The sequence below is a fragment of the Misgurnus anguillicaudatus genome, chromosome 18 (assembly GCF_027580225.2).
Source record: "Misgurnus anguillicaudatus chromosome 18, ASM2758022v2, whole genome shotgun sequence".
NCBI classification, from domain to species: domain Eukaryota; kingdom Metazoa; phylum Chordata; class Actinopteri; order Cypriniformes; family Cobitidae; genus Misgurnus; species Misgurnus anguillicaudatus.
Window position 1 is genome coordinate 29,584,115 of NC_073354.2, and position 18,939 is coordinate 29,603,053.

General features: G+C 38.9%; 1 protein-coding gene across 3 annotated transcripts in view; it reads right to left on the reverse strand.

The window, feature by feature from the left end:
• Window positions 1–18,939, reverse strand: part of itpkb (inositol-trisphosphate 3-kinase B) — a 48,241-nt gene that overhangs the window by 23,975 nt on the left and 5,327 nt on the right. For all 3 annotated transcript variants that reach the window (XM_055185553.2, XM_055185554.2, XM_055185552.2), the window contains one exon: window positions 17,669–18,933. In XM_055185553.2, coding sequence (XP_055041528.2) covers window positions 17,669–18,745 — 1,077 coding nt within the window. In that variant the 5' untranslated portion in view covers window positions 18,746–18,933. The remainder of the gene's footprint in view (window positions 1–17,668; window positions 18,934–18,939) is intronic.

Below are 18,939 nucleotides of genomic sequence, written 5' to 3' on the forward strand. Positions count from 1 at the left end.
AAATGGCAAAGGAACAGGTTATATAATGAGATTTTATCTTAAAACTTCTGAGGAAAAATGGAAGTGCTGTGTTTAATCTTTAAGTTACTGAGTAATACAAGCTCAGCGTCATTTCTTTGTGTCTGTGTTAAATGTGTCTACAATGGATCTGTGGGGTGTTAGTCAAACAAGTGAGTCATCTGAATGTTTATATAATAGTGTTTTTACACTGAGATGAGGTCAGCACCTTGTTTTGACGTCGCTAAGATGTACGAAATGAACTTCCTTTTCCTGAAATGAGAAGTGAATGAATATTTATTTTTAGTAATTTGTAGAGCGAAGATAAGTGCCGTGATTTAAGATGTGAAAAGATATAATTAGAGTTTTTTGTATAAAAAATAAATACATTGATTCATAAAGTGCATTTGAAAGGAATTAGTTACTTTGAGATTAAGACGTTTCGAAAATGCATTATAATTAAAGTAAACATATCTAAAGTTAAAATGATCTTCAATGCTATTGTTTTTCAAATCATGGTATGATACAAAAAATGATATCACTGCAATATAAACAAACCTCGCCAGACAGGGCAGCTTGCATTACCATATTTGCATGCAGAAATATATTTGCATGAACTTAATGATTGGTGGCCAGAGAGATATTTAAAACAATAAACATATTACATATGAATACGCTTATTGCATGCATGGATTTGCTTAGTTTATCATGAAGGTATTAAATAAAAAGTAGAATATTTAAAAGGCGCCATATTATGAAAAACTGACTTTTTCCATGTTTAAAGGGACACTCAACTTTTTTACAATATGCTCATTTTCCAGCTCCACCAGATTTAAACAATACATTTTTACCGTTTTGTAATCCATTTAGCCGATCTCCGGGTCTGGCGGTACCACTTTTAGCATAGCTTAGCATAATCCATTGAATCTGATTAGACCATTAGCATCGCGTAAAAAAATAATTTAAAGTTTTCCTATTTAAAACTTGACTTTTCTGTAGTTACATCATGCACTAAGACAGATGGAAAATTAAAAGTTGCGATTTTTTTAGGCAGATATGGCTAGGAACTATATTCTTATTCTGGCGTAATAATCAATAAACAATTTGCTGCTGTAACATGGCTGCAGGAGGCGCAATGATATTGTGCAGCACCTGAAAATAGTCCCCTGCTATTGAAAGTAACCAAGGGGAGGTTAGTTCCTAACCATATCAGCCTAAAAATTGCATCTTTTTTGTTGGTCTTAGTACACGATGTACCCACAGAAAAGTCAAGTTTTAAATAGGAAAAATATAGAAACTCTTCTAATCAGTCGAATCAGATTTAATGGATTATGTTAAAAAATGGTAGCGCCAGACCCAGAGATCAACTGAATGGATTCCAAAACGGCAAAAAATCTAATGTTTAACTCTAGGGAAGCTTGAAAATGAGCATGTCCCTTTAAGTGCTATAATTGGGTCCCCAGTGCCTCCACCAACCCAGAAAATGTGATAAAGATCAACCCAGTAATTTAGTTTTGATAAACCATTCTCTGAAAGCATGTGAAAAAAATAGGTAATTGAAATTTGGCTCCCCTTATGATGTCAGAAGAGGATAATACCGCCCCTTAATCTGCACTATCCAACCACGGCACTGCCATTTAGCGCAGAGTTCAACTCATTCGCATTTTAAAGAACACACCCAAAAACGGCACATTTTTGCTCACACCTACAAAGTGGCAATTTTAACATGCTATATTAAATGATCTACATGATATTTTGAGCTAAATCGTCATATTCTGGGAACACCAAAAATGTATTTGACATCTTAAAAAAGTCCCCTTTAAAACATACAGTATGCCATTGACAACAATAGATTGATTGGAAACTGAAGTCTGTATGCAAGGATGAAAATACGTCTCTGTACGTCAAATTAGTATTAAGAATTTCTAATGCTTAAAAATAAGTTTCTCAGTATTTGACTGTGCAGGGTCAAAAGGAGAACTAAAGGTGAGCCACCTCACTCCTGACAAGAAATGCAAAATCATCTCAAAACCACAAAAGTTTCCGACAGCATTGCATTCTGGGAAACACCTGACACCTATAAGATCGACTGAATGTTTGCATGCAGCACCCAGAAGACTATCAAGTCTTGTTTTGCTAAAGACCACAGACTGTTATTCTGTAAACATCACCCCGTAATAACAAACCAAGATCAAGTTTGTGGCTTTAAGATACGTGATGCCTTGATAGAAATGCCATAATGTGATGTGAAGTACACTTTGTTTTAAAACAAACCTGCATGTGAACAGTATGTCCCGCTGCATTATATATCCAGCAAAACACAAGCATGCATTAAGATGGGTGACAAAATTCACTGTCAGAGGAGGAACCACAATAATAAAACATAACAAAAGTGGGTCATAAGAGTTTGCCTTTCAGCAGCCTTCTCTTTGGAATGCCAGAAAAAATAAACGATCCCACAGAGGACGATAATGCGACCGCAACTATCCATTACTCATTCGGTCTCATCCCCTCCTTCTCCCAAACTTCGTTCCCTTAGCCATTGTAAAATGACCACTATCAACAGCTCGGGTTTTGTTAATTTGGGGAACGGAAGAGGCCGCGGCGTATCGCGCGGGACGCACTCTGCGATGATACGTCGTGCTATTGTTCTGATAAGGGCAGGGTGAGCTATATCGAGCGTGAGGAAAGGGATGCCGCTCTGTTACAGCGTCTCTTGACCTCACGGGTGTTGTTAAAGTTTCCACTGAGCACTGAGGGAGGAAGTGGCTTTTAACCCCTCGAGAGGAACCTCTCTGCGATACAGGAAACACTGAGGGTTTTGAGACAGTATTTTCCACGTCTGCAAGACATACTCAGCAACATGACCAAATGCTGGGTGTTATTTTTTAAATAACAATACTGCTAAAGCAGACTTAAGTGTCTTAATGTGGCCAATGTCAAGTCCAGCCCTGCCCTACACTCTTAAAAAGGTTCATCCACAACAAGAACATTTCTGTTGCACAAAAAGTTTTTCATAGTGGGTAAAGGCTATAAAGCAGTGAGAAAGAAATGTCTCTTTTAAGAACCTTTGACTGCAAGGTTCTTCGAGGACCCACATTTTTTTTTCTATGACATCACTGCAAAATATTTTTTTAGGAGGGTACTGCAAGCTTACACATGAACATGCAGACATTAGAGCTGAGCAATGTATTAAATATTCACAATACGTGTGCTCTATACACTGCTACTGTATGTAATATATTAGATTGGTGCAAATAATTATTCAATACAGTTTTTCGTGTTTGGTGCACTGATATTTCAACCAAAATAAATTAAATTGTGCTAAAATGTAACGTAATAGTTCTAAAATATTTAATAAAATTATATTGCCTATTGCTTTATTTTAAGAGTGGAAGTGTAATGCTGAGTTTACACCAACGGCGTTTCAGGCGTCAAAATCGCGTCTACTGCGCCTAGTTTGCCGCTTGAACAGTTTGAATGCATTCGCGCATGTAGAGCGGAGTAGACGCGCGGGTTACTGCTTACGGACAATATTAAGCGTTGGTTGAGTGAGTGACTCCGGGCGGGGCTGCCACCACAGCAGCAAGCAGGCTCCTGATTGGTTAACGCGGCGCAAAATTCCGCCAAAGTTCAAAATTTTCTACTCGGGCGTCAGCCGCAAATTCCCGTGAACCGCAAAATGCACAAAAAGCACCACTCGCGCGTATCGCGCACAACGCTCAATTCGCGCCTTTTGCGCGAGCTTCACGTGCGAATGAGGCGGAAACGCGTCTTCCGTGCCACACCGAACGCCTCTTCCGCGCCGCGGGACCTCCTGACGCGCGTCAACGCGTCTTCACATTGATTAAACATTGAAATCACTCGTTCTTTACGCCTCTACCGCGGTTGGTGTAAACGCAGCATTAGCGTGCCTATATCAGAATACAAAGAGTATTGTGACCTTAAAGCAGGGCTAGTCAACTGGCGACCCGCAGGTCAAATGCGGCCCTCCAATCATCTTTTTCTGGCCTGCCAGTCATCGATTTTGTCTCATTTAAAATCTGCATGGTGACTTTTACCTTCCCACTGTACATGACAAATGATGGCCGGTAAACCGAAAGGAAAGTCGGAAAGGGGCAGCATGGGGTGCCAACCATCTGCTGGTGCATAATTATTGGAAACAATTTGAGCTTTGAATGCATTAAAAAATAATAATAATCAACATGCCGACCAGAAGTGATGTAATTCAGAGTGTTCCAATCAAAACACTGAAAGTGAAAATTATTAATCCTTTTTAGTTCAACTTTATCAGTAACACTTGAATCCTTTAAAAACGATTGATTACTGATACGAAAATTATTAACTATTAATATATTTGTAAGGCTTTTGCGCTGGAATGAGCTTCTCTCCCATCTTTACACGAATTTCCGATTAAACTCCGACAGTGGCATCCGAATGCAGTGTACAATGGAAAGACAGCTTAGCCTATACATCTTTAAAATATATAAAAAAATATAATACTAGAAATGTTACAATTTATGAAAGTTAAACAGTAAACAAAAGCTTAAGAGCTCTGCATTACAGTTAGCGCTACTGTATACAAAAATACATGTGTTGTTTATTTACACTTGCACTTTTTGTGCAATGCTTATAGTTGAACTATTAAAATTTGGCTTGCAATGTTAAACTGCAATTGTTTTAAAATATTAAAAAAGAAAATCTGAGTTTCTTTTTTTTAAAATGCATGTTTTTAATATATGACCTATAACAAAAGGTAACAAAAACAACATATATAGGTAAAAGTAAAAAATATATAAAAAAGTAAAAATAGGGGTAAAAGGTATTTACAATTTTAAAATATGGCCCTCGAAGAAGACTACTTAAAGACCCCAGCCTTAAAGTATCAGTTTGAGTTGAACAAAAACAAGAGTTATTTTGCTTTAGGCTAGACAGATGTTCAAGTGTTTATTTCTACATACTGCACATTTATTTTTTGTCAATTGACATCTAGAATAATGCATTATAAAATATGGTATATATTAAAACTCAGTGTTATCAGAAGAAAAAATGGAAGATTTCAAAGACCGACATCCCTACCTTGAAAATCCTGAGGTACAAGTTTCCAAGTCGGTTATATGTCATCAGAGCTTTTAAAGCATGCACACCACACACACATTTACACAAATGGGTGAAGAATCTGGATGCAGTTATACAGTTAGGTCAGAGGCACAACAGTGTTCGGATATCAACAGACTGTTTGACATAAATTCCCTTCTGACAGTTTAGACAACGTTCTCAACACTTATGTCCTCTCAAAACATGTCCTATCTGTTTCTGCTTGTCCTAAAACCGGCTTTTCCCATCAATCACAGGAAAGTTCATTCACAGAAGCGACCTTTCATGAAACAGTAATTTTACTGCACCCTAATGTATACAAAGATTCACTGTATCGGATTTTATGGTGCTTAGACCGTAACACCATGTAGCTTGACTACCCCGGTCTTCATTCACTTAATAACTTAATGTTACAAAAGCTGTCACTGTCTGGGATGGTACCCTTTAAAATGTCCTAATATGTACCATTTAGGTGCATATATTTGGTACCAATATACTTTTGAGGTACTAATATGAAATCTTTGCCTAAAATAACAAATACGGAGTTTAGTATCATTATGCAATGATATTTATTGGTAAATTGTCTCGGGTATTCCAAGGATATATGTAACAAAGAATTGTATGCAGGCTTTGGTGAAGACGAGGAACTGCATGTGCATCAAAGACACCACTTCAAGACAGTCTAGCGACGTACAGCAGGCATCAAAAAAACAAACTCGCTGCTTATTTCCAGGCAGTGAAATTATTTATCCTCATGAGTTTCTCAGAAAGACACCTTTCATTACTGCAGTTTTAAGCATTGCTCTTGTAATTCTGACTCTGTTCTTTAAACAAAATCCTATTTACATACACACACACACACACTTATGATCTATATAACTTTACATATATTATATAATTATAGGTTACAATAAAGGATACTGGAAAAAACTATCGTCTACAGAAAAATCACAGGTGAGGTGATATCTTCATTAATTTTCTTATAAATAATTGATTAAATGGAGAGCAAATGGAAATATTTGCTTAAAGTCCCCATGAACCGGAAGTCGCGACTGAATTTACTTCTGTGTTGTGATGTATTTCCGAGTCTAACAGAATACCACAAAAGAAAATAGTGGGTGTGCCTCTTTTTTTCCACTGTGATTTGATTGGATATAGAAAAGGAGGCGTTTCATTTAGAAATGGACTGACAGTTAAATGGGGCGGGGTTAATAGATTATCCCGCCCAAGCTGTCTAACTGACGTCATCAGAAAATGTTTGCCACAAGAGGGCAAAAGTACATTTTTATATTTTAATTTAAGGTTATGAGGGCACATAAATAAAGAATGACTTATAAATTGTTCATAATAAAAACTGCAATATTACATTAAAAAATAAGAATTGTCAGTTTTGAATTTTAAAGGTGCAGTGTGTAATTAGAAGGATCTCTTGACAGAAATGCAAAATAATATACAAAACTATATTATCAGTGATGTATAAAGACCTTTTTATAATGAACCGTTATGTTTTTATTACCTTAGAATTAGGCGTTTTATCTACAAACACAGAGGGTCCCCTTACATGGAAGTCGCCATTTTGTGACGCCATGTTTCTACAGAAGCCCTTAACGGACAAACTTTTTTACTAAGTTGTCTTAGACGATGACACGTTTTTCCGGTGGCGGATACCATAGCTTCTCTATGCATTTTAAAAGCAAGGGGTGAGCAGTGGACTGAGCCGTTGGTTGCAATTTGCAACACCACCACTAGACGCCACTAAAATTTACACACTGCACCTTTTAGTCTCCTGTGTCTCAGATATTTCTCTAGAGAAAAATCTCACAAATGTTGAATAGTCAACATTAAAGGAACAGTATGTAGGATTGTGGCCAAAACTGGTATTGCAATCACAAAGCTTGTGGCTAAAACTGGTACTTCAATCACACAACTGGTCGCCAATGCACAAAATGACAACATAAACATCAGTTGAGGGCTGCAACTCCACTTTTTAAATGACAATATCCTGGCCAGACCACTCTTGTCAGTGATATAAGTATTTGAAATGAAAATGATTTCTTAATGTCTAGTTACATATCAGGGACATTCCACGACCAATTGATACACATTTCTTACATACTGTTCCTTTAACTGCATTAATTTTACAGCTCCATACTCTGCATGTATTTAAAAAATTGTCCCATTTTTTCTATTTAAACAATTGTTTAAGAAAAATTAGACTAAGTTGATAGTCAACAGAGAACTCTCATCAAATCAACTTGTGAGCAAGTGGTTACAAACAAATTGAGCATTTAAAAAAATACCCTCCCCATCCATATCAGACGTAAACAATCGCACGTTAGTAGTAGCTGGGTGGTTTCCCAGTATAGAAGAAATCAACAGTGCGTACGAGCGGAGCCTCAAAAAGTGTCCGGGCGCACAAAAAGGGCCGGTGCACTTCCTGTATGTTGCATATGAAACGGCTGCCTCCAGCAGTACTGCAGCAGAACCCCAGCTGTTTGAACCAGGCATGTCTTGACGTCAGCTTGTTGCTAGGCAACCGTCAACCACAGGGGTGATACATTTTCCATTCCTCGTACCCTTCAGATCCTCCAGTCTATCTCGCTACAGCACTTGTGCGCTCACAGTCAGGGTGACAGAATCAACCTCACACAAAAACTGTTTGTGCTGGGTTGGCTCACACGATGCTGGCGGAGTGTTAGAGTTAAGCACAAAGCCATGCTTAGACTGAACAAACATGTCTGGGTTTCACTTTATATCTGATCAGTGAGCAGTTAAAGATACACAATTTTTTATATTACAATCTTGTTTTTTTGCTCTTTAACAAAGTTTTGATGTAGTTTTTGGAGTGTACTAGAAAAAGTTCTCATGCTTGAGTGTTTAAAGAAAAAATTTAAATTCGTACATATTTTTACATTATTGCAGCACCTTCCTTTCCGATCATCTCAAATGCTCTGTTACTTTCAGACTCTAAGAAGCCCCTCCCTCCAAAATGCTCTGATTGGGCGGGAATTTTTTTTCATATACATTGCATATACTTTCTCTTAAAGGGACACTCCACTTTTTTTGAAAATATGCTAATTTCCAGCTCCCCTAGAGTTAAACATTAGATTTCTACAGTTTTGGAATCCATTCAGATGATCTCCAGGTCTGGCGCTACCACTTTTAGCATAGCTTAGCATAATCCATTGAATCTGCTTAGACCATTAGCATCAGTTTGGATATTTTTAAAACTTGACTCTTCTGTAGTTACATAGTGCACTAAGACAGACAGAAAATTAAAAGCTGCGATTCTCTAGGCAGATATAGGACTATACTCTCATTCTGGGGAAACAATCAAGGACTTTGCTGCTGCAACATGGCTGCAGCAGGCGTAGTGATATTACGCACTGCCCAAAAATAGTCCCCTGCAAAGTCCTTGATTGTTACGCCAGAATGAGAGTTTAGTCCTAACCATATCAGCCTAGAAAATTGCAACTTTAAATTTTTCTGTCGATCTAAGTCGGTAACTACATAAGAGTCAAGTTATAAATAGGAAAAATATCAAACTCTTTAGTTATTTTTTAGCGCGATGCTAATGGTCTAATCAGATTCAATGGATTATGCTAAGCTATGCTAAAAGTTGAATGTCCCTTTAAGAGAAAGTAAACAGCTGAAAAAAAACGCATTTGTAACAGTATATTAGATCCAGACTGCCGATCTGTAGTTAAGATTGTTTACATTATTATATAGTACACATTTTACACAGTAACGTTAGCTCAGTATAGTTTTTAATACGCTTTAGCTATGATTTAAACTAAGGTAATTTACTTGTTATTTATTTAGCGTTGTTAACAGAAATAAACTACTCTAACAGGACTCTGTAGTTATTCGGGTGATTCTCACGAAAACTTGGTTTTAAAAATGTCAAGCATGAAAATGTAAAAATTGCTTAAATTTACTTTTTTTCCCACCAGACATTATTATTATACATGAATATTCAGTAAATATTTTTTCTGTCATCTAAAGTAGTCTAGCAAAACATCCATTTATTTATTTTTCTTAATATTTTTGTGTTAATTTGATTAAATTACAACATTACGCATGTTCAAACACAGCCGGACACATTGCGGTAATGAGAATTTCAGCAGAAAATGAGATAAAATTTACAATTATAAATTCTTATGTTGAAATCACACATTGTGCAAGGTAGAACACAGTATTGTGTTAATTCTGATGCTTTTTAATGTTACTATATTACACATTTTAAACCTAAAATCATTAGTGCCGTGGTGTTTCAATGATTTCGTGAGAATCACCCATTCATTCTTTGCGGCCTTTACCTGAAGTTACGTCTGTTCCACGAAAGCAGTTTGTTTATTTCACTGCTGAGTCCGTCTATGAAACATACGTGCCTCACATTTTTTTGGAACGTTGATCATTTTCCACGTCAGAGCACGCACAAGTACTAACATTCGTGTGCCAGTCTCTTTGATAAAACGTTGACTATATGCAAAGTCTTTTTAAGAAAGTCGAGTCACTGTACCGGGCATTTTTCCAACGCTTACAGGTCTTGTTAAAGCAAGACCTGTCATACTGTATAATGCATGCGCAAAGTCCCTCCACCAAATATTGTCATTCTATAATGGTTGGCGATTGGCTCTCTTTACCTGAAGGTGGGACTAGAGCGGCCATATTGACCGTGCGATCTCCCCCATTTATATCAATATCAGTGATGCATCTTGGTCATTTTTTTATATATTTGCTATAAAAAATCTTTTGAGGTAAAAAAATCCAGTTACTGGAAACAATGTCGCAATATACATTACGTACTGTGACACATTTGCAGTATTGCGATAGTTTTGGTACACTGTGCAGGCCCAGTGGGAATTATTTAAATGAGTGAAATTGTTATGTCACAATTCACAGAAATGCATTTGTAGTCATTCATTGAAAACTGCTGTTTGTTAAAGAAAACATCTCCCTTTGAAGTGGACTTTTTGATGCTCAACCAACAACATTACACACTGAAAACATTAAAGGACAAGTTCGGTATTTTACACTTAAAGTCCTGTTTTCAGATTGTTTATGATAAAATAGAACGGTTTTGAGTGAAATTTTGACATATGCGGCTGCCCCGAGAATTTTCGGGTATTTGTTGTTTCACCACTGGAACAATCCTTCCTAAAATGCATTAAACTTTTACCTCACTGAGTGGTCAGGGGTGTTCACTGATTTGCTCACACAAAAATCGCTGCAAAAGATGCTTTCCAACAGGTGTTTTAGCATTCGTTGTAAACTTGTGGACCTATTTTTTCCAAACGCCTCACACCCGTATATTCTTCCGTTGAGAGCTAGAATAATAGACACTCCAGCCCAGGTGGTGGCGATAATCCGCCTTTGCCAATTGCAAGAATACAAACAACGTTCCCGGCGCGGAGTAATACCGTACCTCACAGCACATCAAATACAAGTCAATGGAGTTGGCAAAAACTACGATAAAACCTGTTGGAATGCGTATTTTGCAGCGATTTTTGTGTGAGCATTAGTGAACACCCCTGACCACTCGGTGAGTTTCACGTCTTTGTAGGCGACAGTTTGGTGCATTTTGGGAAGGATTGTTCCAGTGCACCTGTGCATCCATTGTGGAGGTGGGAGGTGAAACAACAAACACCCGAAAATTCTCGGGGCAGCCGCATTTTCGTCGAAATTTCAGTCAAAACCGTTCCACTTCATCATAAACAATCCGAAAACAGGGCTTTATGTGTAAAATACCGAACTTGTCCTTTAAAGCTGAAAAAGTGAAAAAGCATAATAGGATAAAGCAGATACACACCTAAACTAACAAGCTAAAAAAGCATTCTGTATCTGTAAAGTATATCGTGAAAAGGTCTCATTGCAAATGCTAATTTAAAAAGAAAATATTTGAATGACACTTAGGAAAAAATAATTTCCTCCCTCAATGATTTAGCTCGAAGCACAGACAACGTATTTATCAACAATAGCCGCACTATCGCTGAGTTTATACATGTGCAGCACACACATTATTTCTAGACAGCTATCCACCCACTAACTGTAGCCCTAAGCCTGTTGCAATACACAGGCCTAGACGTGTTTCATCATAGCTTATTCCTATATTCAAATACACTTAAAAACCTTACATCTGACTTACACAACGTTTAAAACAACATCTACAAAAGAATTGGCAATTCCAGTGGTTCGATTGGTAGAGCATTACGTTAGTAGTGCCAGGGTCATGGGTTTGATTTCTAAGAAACACACATACTGATGAAAAAATGAATGCACTGTAAGTCGCATTGAATAACAGCGTCTGCCAAATGCATGAATACAATGTCAGTGTAAATAACATGAAAGCCTTAAACAAACAGAGGACTATCTTTGACCTTCACATACCTGAGATGCACACTGCAAATAGGGAATACCCATAATCCTGTTTTTAAAAGTGCACTTAAAATAGTTTTAACCACTAAAGAAATTATTAGTACTTTTACAAAAATCATTTAAAATGAAAACTAAAAGCTGATTTATTTAGCATAAAGTAGGTCACCATGTTAAGATCACATAAACACCCACTTAACATTGGTTACCCTCCATTATCAGGCACTTAAAAACATGTTTACAATGGCATTGGGAACCGAAAACAAGTGCTTACGCATGATGTTATATATCCACGCCACTAGGCGTCAGTTTATATCTAATGCGACCGCCAAAACAGCCAGGGCACCGTAAACAAAATCAGTCACTGTACACTGGATGCAAATTGTGTCTGATTCATGCAATAAAATGCAGCTTGGCTTTTCGGTTACGATAGCAATGTAGACTTGCAATACAAATGTTCACAGCTTTGCACGTTGAATGTTTGGTTAGGTTACACTTGCTGTTGGGTTTGCTAGAGCAAGTAACCACAAGCCTGTGTGCACAGACAGACAAACACACACATGTGCGCACACACAGGGGATCTTCCCGTAGCTGATTGACACAGGAAAAGGAGACACCAGATCAGGGGGGGTTAGTGAGCATGCAGAATGTGAACCACACCTCTGACTATACTGGGACATCTCTTATATTTAAATGCGCGTCTCATCCTCATTATTACTATCACAACAGTTGCGCAAGAATAGACAACGGCTGCAAGTTTCGATAGTCGAACAATGCAATTATTCTCAATAATGGGGCAAGGCGGTGCCGTCGATGAATGAGGCCTGGCCATTAACATTTCTCTGCAACTGTTACCTGTATGGGCGCGAGACGTACAGTATGCATATCCTAAAAGGCACACCTTTAACTAGCAGGAAGTGCATCAAAGTAATGGATCTTGGTTGACTAGTTTTGCGGCAAAGTTTCACTTTCTGTGCTATTTGAAAAGCTTTGGAGCTCCGGAGGGAAATCCTCTGCTGAGCACACGGGACGTAATTACCAGACCTAAACCACAACACGCTGTTATTAGTGTTTAAAAGGCAAGCCCACTGGAAACTTTTCTGGGTGGCTTGTTTGACTAAAAAGGCTGATAACAAGTTTGCGGTTTTTATCACGGTGAAAGTTTCCAGTGGCCTAGTGCGACCCACAAAACAGAAACCACGCTGCAAATGTTGACAGGGAAATGAGCACATATGTGCTGCAGAGGCTAAATGCAACCATCAAATGTAAGATAAACAAGTCGTGGAAATATAAAAAAAATAAATATATATACAGTGAGGAAAATAAGTATTTGAACGCGCTGCTTTCGAAGTTCTCCCACATGGAAGGGTCTGGGGTTGTCATCGTGTGTGCATGTCCACTGTGAGAGACATAATCCGGCAATCACAATGTATGATTCTTTGACTGTTTGTTTGTATGATACAGCTGCGGATGGGTGTTTGAACACCTGAGAAAGTCAATGTTAATATTTAGTACAGTAGCCTTTGTTTGCAATTACAGAGGTCAAACGTTTCCTGTAGTTTTTCACCAGGATTGCACACACTGCAGGAGGGATTTTGACCCACTCCTCCACACAGGTCTTCTCTAGATCAGTCAGGTTTCTGGCCTGTCGCTGAGAAACATGGAGTTTGAGCTCCCTCCAAAGATTCTCTATTGGGTTTAGGTCTGGAGACTGGCTAGGCCACGCCAGAACCTTGATATGCTTCTTACAGAGCCACTCCTTGGCTGTGTGCTTCGGGTCATTGTCATGTTGGAAGACCCCGACCCATCTTCAACGCTCTAACTGAGGAAAGGAGGTTGTTCCCCAAAATCTTGCAAAACATGGCCCTGGTCATCCTCTCCTTAATACAGTGCAGTCGCCCTGTCCCATGTGCAGAAAAACACCCCCAAACTATGCTTCACAGTAGGGATAGTGTTCCTGGGATGGTACTCATCATTCTTCTTCCTCCAAACACGTTTAGTGAAATTACGACCAAAAAGTTCAATTTTGGTCTCATCTGACCACATGACTTTCTCCCATAACTCCTCTGGATCATCCAAATGGTCATTGGCAAACTTAAGACGGGCCTGGACATGTGCTGGTTTAAGCAGGGGAACCTTCTGTGCCATGCATGATTTCAAACCATGCATCTTACTATATAACCAACAGTAACCTTGGAAACGGTGGTCCTAGCTCTATTCAGGTCATTATCCAGCTCCTCCCGTGTAGTTGTGGGCTGATTTCTCACCTTTCTTAGGATCATTGAGACCCCACGAGGTGAGATCATAATATGGCGTGGAGGTGGACATTTTGAAGGCAGACTAACAGGTCTTTGAGGGTCAGAATTTTAGCTGATAGACAGGTGTTCAAATAGTCATTTGCTGTATCATACAAATAAACAGTTAAAAAAATCATACATTGCGATTTCCGAATTTTTTTTAGATTATGTCTCTCACAATAGACATGCACCTACGATGACAATTTCAGACCCCTCCATGATTTCTAAGTGGGAGAACTTGCAAAATAGCAGGGTGTTCAAATACTTATTTTCCTCACTGTATATATAAATATATATTTATTTATTTATTTATTTAACTTTATAAGGAACAGCCCGAATTTAATTTGCAGTAAAACTAAACAGTTTTTTTTTTAAATTGGCTTATTATTGTACACAAAACCAACATGGTTGAATTGTTATGAGTCATATTGATTCAGTTTTTTTAATTACAGCACGACCACAGAATATTTTAGCAGTTTTTGCACCAAGACGGTTTCCTACAAGGCTATCTTAAGAAAATAAATATTCGCCTAACATGACAAACATACTGATTTAAGCGTGTCCTGTAGAAAACACAATGACAAGTGCACTTGTAGCCCTATTGGTATAGCATTGCATTAGTAGCACAAAGATCTGGGTTCGAATTTCCAGGGAACACACATACTGATAAAATGTATACCCTACATGCATCGTAAATCACTTTGGATAAAAGCATCTGCCAAATGCAAAAATGTAAGAGTCCTTAAACATCAAACAAAACACACTTTAATAACCTGTTCCTTTAATCCCAACCACATACAGCTCTCAAACAACATCTATCCAAAGTCATTCCCTTGTAAATGGCACATGCCCGGGAATAGCGGAGATTCCATCATGAAAGTTCAAGGCTATCGAGTAATCTAGAGCTTGTGGCCACTCGGAATAGCTAAACAAACTTTTATGAGTGCTATCACTCCTCCAGACAGTACAGCAGGATCTTTGCTTTTTCCACTGTGTGTTTACAAGAAATTTAAGTCACATAATGGGATCTGCATAATAGTGCTTGTGTGGCGGGCAGAGACATATTATTCTACAACTTAGTTAGGACTGTGTGACATCCATGTCTAAACAATGAAGTCTTCTGTGACGACAGCAACAGCGTGCTTGCCTCAGGGTCTCTTGATGCGATGCGCCTGAAAACGTGACATGCGTAAAAGGGCGGGGCCACAAATTCTCACTAGAGCAAGTATTTCGCAAAGACAAGTGCAACCCCTTGGAAAGTACGTCAGAAGTGTTTTTCAATACATGAATGTACAAGCTTTTCTTTTTCCGTGTGTGGTTTACACTTAATGATAGCTGACTGTCAGATCTGAATTAGTTATTATTATTATTGCCATTATTTGCTCAGTCTTGTGTCATACCCAACTTTTTTTTCTTTCGTAAACCCACAAAGAGTAAAAAGAAAAGCCACTCATTTTCATATAATGAAACTGGGACAGAACAGCCTGATCTCTAACCAAATCATTTACAACACTTTGAATATAGCTCCAGTCCTCATCCACTTTCATTACGTAGAAAGACAGTAGAAGACAGCATGTCATAAAGGTTTATAAGTACTTGAGGGTGAATAAATAAGGATAGCTATGTTTATTTCTACCAGAACTATTCTTTTAAAAAAATAAACAATTTCTGCAACCACGTCATTCATTGACAAATCACGAATAAAAAACACAATGGGACAACAGAAGCGCTGTTGAACTTTATACAGTGCTATTTGTTCCTCACATTGCTTTTGTATTTTGTTTAAAGGCCGGCCAACTAAAGTCAGAGAAAAGGTTCAGTTTGACAGCACAGAACAGATCAACAAAGTACCTTTGTATGCGAGAATGTCAACAGTTACCCGGGCAGAATACAGACGAGACCGGTGCAGGAAAGCTTAAGGACAGTGTAAAAGCACCAATAGTGGGACTGAGCCGTACTGGACTTAATCTGTGTCTAATATGCTGGGTTCCCACACCTTAGTTAACTTCAAATTCAAGGACCTTTCAAGGACTTTCCAGGTCCAATACCCTCAAATTCAAGGACTAAGTGTGGGGACACATTTACATTATTATAGTTCCCTTTCGAGGGAACTTGCGCTGCGTCACTGCAGTGACACTTTGGGGACGCCTCCAGGGGTAAGTGCATCTGAATGTGTATATCAAATTCAACCAATGGTGAGGCTTAACAAAAAAAGACAGGGTGACGCGGGAGCAAGGAAGTATATCGCTATCTGAAATATTGCCAAAGGTGCCGTTTACAAGGACGCAGGAAGTATGGCAAGGGAGACGCAGCGTCTCGTTCCCTTCTCAGGGAACAACAGTTACATACGTAACCCGAGACATTTTCATGTGTCAAACACAACTATGCAAAAAAGCATTTTGGAATAAATCAACATTCGCATACAGAAGATATAAGCATTTAAAGCGAACAGTTTAGTATGAAAAAAGTCAAAAATTTTTATGATATTATCCTACACTACACAGCAAATAATATGGATTTTTTTTCAGAAAACTTCTGCATAAAATAGATTCAAGCACTTTCAATGACCTGTATCTATGTATTTATATTTTCAAAAACTTCCCAGGGCCTTGATTTTTTCCCTACAGATTCACAAACTTTTAAGGATGTCAAGGACCCGTGGGAACCCTGAATATGAAGCCTCTGTATTTAGATATAGCCCTTAAACTAGTTATTAAAGGTTTAGGGTCACTTATTTATTCTTTAATTATATGTTTTACACATTTTACAACCATAATATACTCATCAAAATGATGAAATTATGGGAATAGTAAAAAAAAATCTAAACCATGTAATATTTTAGCATCTTAAAAAGTAGTCACTTTTGTAAAAACGTATTCTGACCTTTTCCACAAAATGCTTTTGGATGTCTGAGATGCTTTTTAAGCAATATTGTGGGAGTTCCTATCTATTCTGGGCTCTTATTGGCTGCTTTTCTTATTCAGTCCAAATCATGCATTTCATTTTTTTTTAAATACAATTTTAGTTTAGTAATGAAAGAAATTATTGGTAGCACTTATATTTTTGTCTGTAAGACTCATTTTAAACATTTAAGCATACACTTTTTATATCAAAAGATTTATAAAATGTTGGCCCCCATAGCCCCATGGTTAGTGCGTCGACATATAGCACCAGTGTGTCACGGCGACCCGAGTTCGATTCCCGTCTCTGAGGTCCTTTGCCGATCCCGCTCCCCTATCTCCACCCAACACTTTCCTGTCTACACTCCACTATACTGTCTAAATAAAGGCCAAAATGCCTAAAAAAAAAATATATATATATATATATATATATATATATATATATATATATATATATATATATATATATATATATATATATATATATATATAAGATTTATAAGATAAAATTTAGTGATCATAATACTTTAAGTTTTTGCTATGACCTGTATTTTTTCATGAAAAATGAATAATAGTACAATTAAAAAGTGTAATATTACTTCAAATGTAAAACAAAAAGTAGCGCTGGTCGTTTTTGTTAATCAAACATGTAAAGTCTGTGTCTACACACTTGTCATGACATACCGGTTACACACAAATCTGTTTGTGGAAAATGAAATCACTCCCACTATAATCAACAAAGCTATGTTTATTTAAATGGGAGTGATGTAGGTCTGTGTCTGGGTTCTTGCTCCGGGATCTGGTAATTCGCAAATTAAACACTGCATGTAAACGTATAGGCAATAACTACAAGGTGAAATCTACAGATTTGAACAGAAACTGTAAACATCTAGCATTTTAATTAAAATAGCAATGACACATTTTCTGCCCAAACTGGAAACTTATTAAACCACTGTCCTACGTACAAAAAAGAGCAAGTAAATGCATTTCAGGTAGGCTTACCGCTTTCTGTTGAGTCTGTAAGAAGGCTGGTGACCGTTCAGGGTCGCTAGAGATGTCGTCCTCCGATTCCTCCCAGGAAGACGAGAAACCCGTTGAAGAAGCGGAGGAAGAGGAGAGCTTCCTCAAAGCTCTGGAAGGTTGAGGGCTGACCTGGGGTTCCGTGCCGTCCCCGCTGACCTCCATGCCGTGGTCCGTGATAATGACAGCGGGGATGGCGCCCAGTTCTGGGCTGCCCCCGTCCGGCTCTCCCTGGGTTTCTGTCCGCTCAGCCTTTGTCAAACATGTCTCGGTCCAAGATGCCGAGTTATCGCTGGCAGTCAAATTGCTGTTAAGCTCTTGTGAAGTCCTGTCGTTACGGCCGTCAGCTTCCCTCTTAGTTCCAGCTGATCTGCTCTCAAGTGGGCCGCCCTCTTCCCTATTTGGGTTGGCCCCGTTCTTCTCCTCACCGCTGCTGACCTGCAGCCCCCCCTCCGGGCAACAAAATCCTTTTCCATTTTGCAGTTCTTTGGGGATCCCCGTCGTTTGTTCCTTGTTATCCAAAAGTGTTTCCTCTGCGTTTAAGGAGAGTCTGCCAAGTTGAGCTGTCGGGGAAACAGTTGGGCTAGATCTCCTTGAAATCCGTGGACTTCGCTGGACCTCTCTGCTGTGAGCTCGAGCCGAGATGTGCGCCTCAAACAGGCCCACTGTTTTGTTCACTTCCACGTTCTTCAGTTCGCTGTCTCTCTCTTGCTGCTGAGCAGCACGACGCTCTTCGCTCTCCTGCTCTTTATCTTGATCCGACCCACTCAGTCTGCGCACACGACTGCCCACGTTCACCCCCAGCAGTTCAGGCGGTCGACATGGAGAAAGTGCCCTCGGACTTCTAGGACTGGTAACAGTTGGGTAGACGAAGGTTTTTCCCGGAGACCCCGGGCTCATGATGCCTGGGCTGTAGGTGCCTCCGTTGCCCCCCAGCACTGGGCTACGTACAGAGGGAGCGGGCACCGGGAGAACAGGCCTTCCTGTACGAGGACTGCTATTTTTGGTCAGATTGTTGGGGTTCATCATTACCAGGCTGTTCAGAGCATAAGCTGCCATAGTGGCAGTCCGGCTCTGTCCTTTTGTGCTCCCATTTAGTTCTTTTCATCCACAGTCCACTGGCCTTTAAAGCCAACCATCATCAGGAGGGACTGAAGGAAAGCCAGCATGCACGGTACAATACAATCCCAGAATCCTTTGCTCATTCAGATATAATATCCACCGGTGAGTCCTCCTTAGCGGAGATGCTGAAA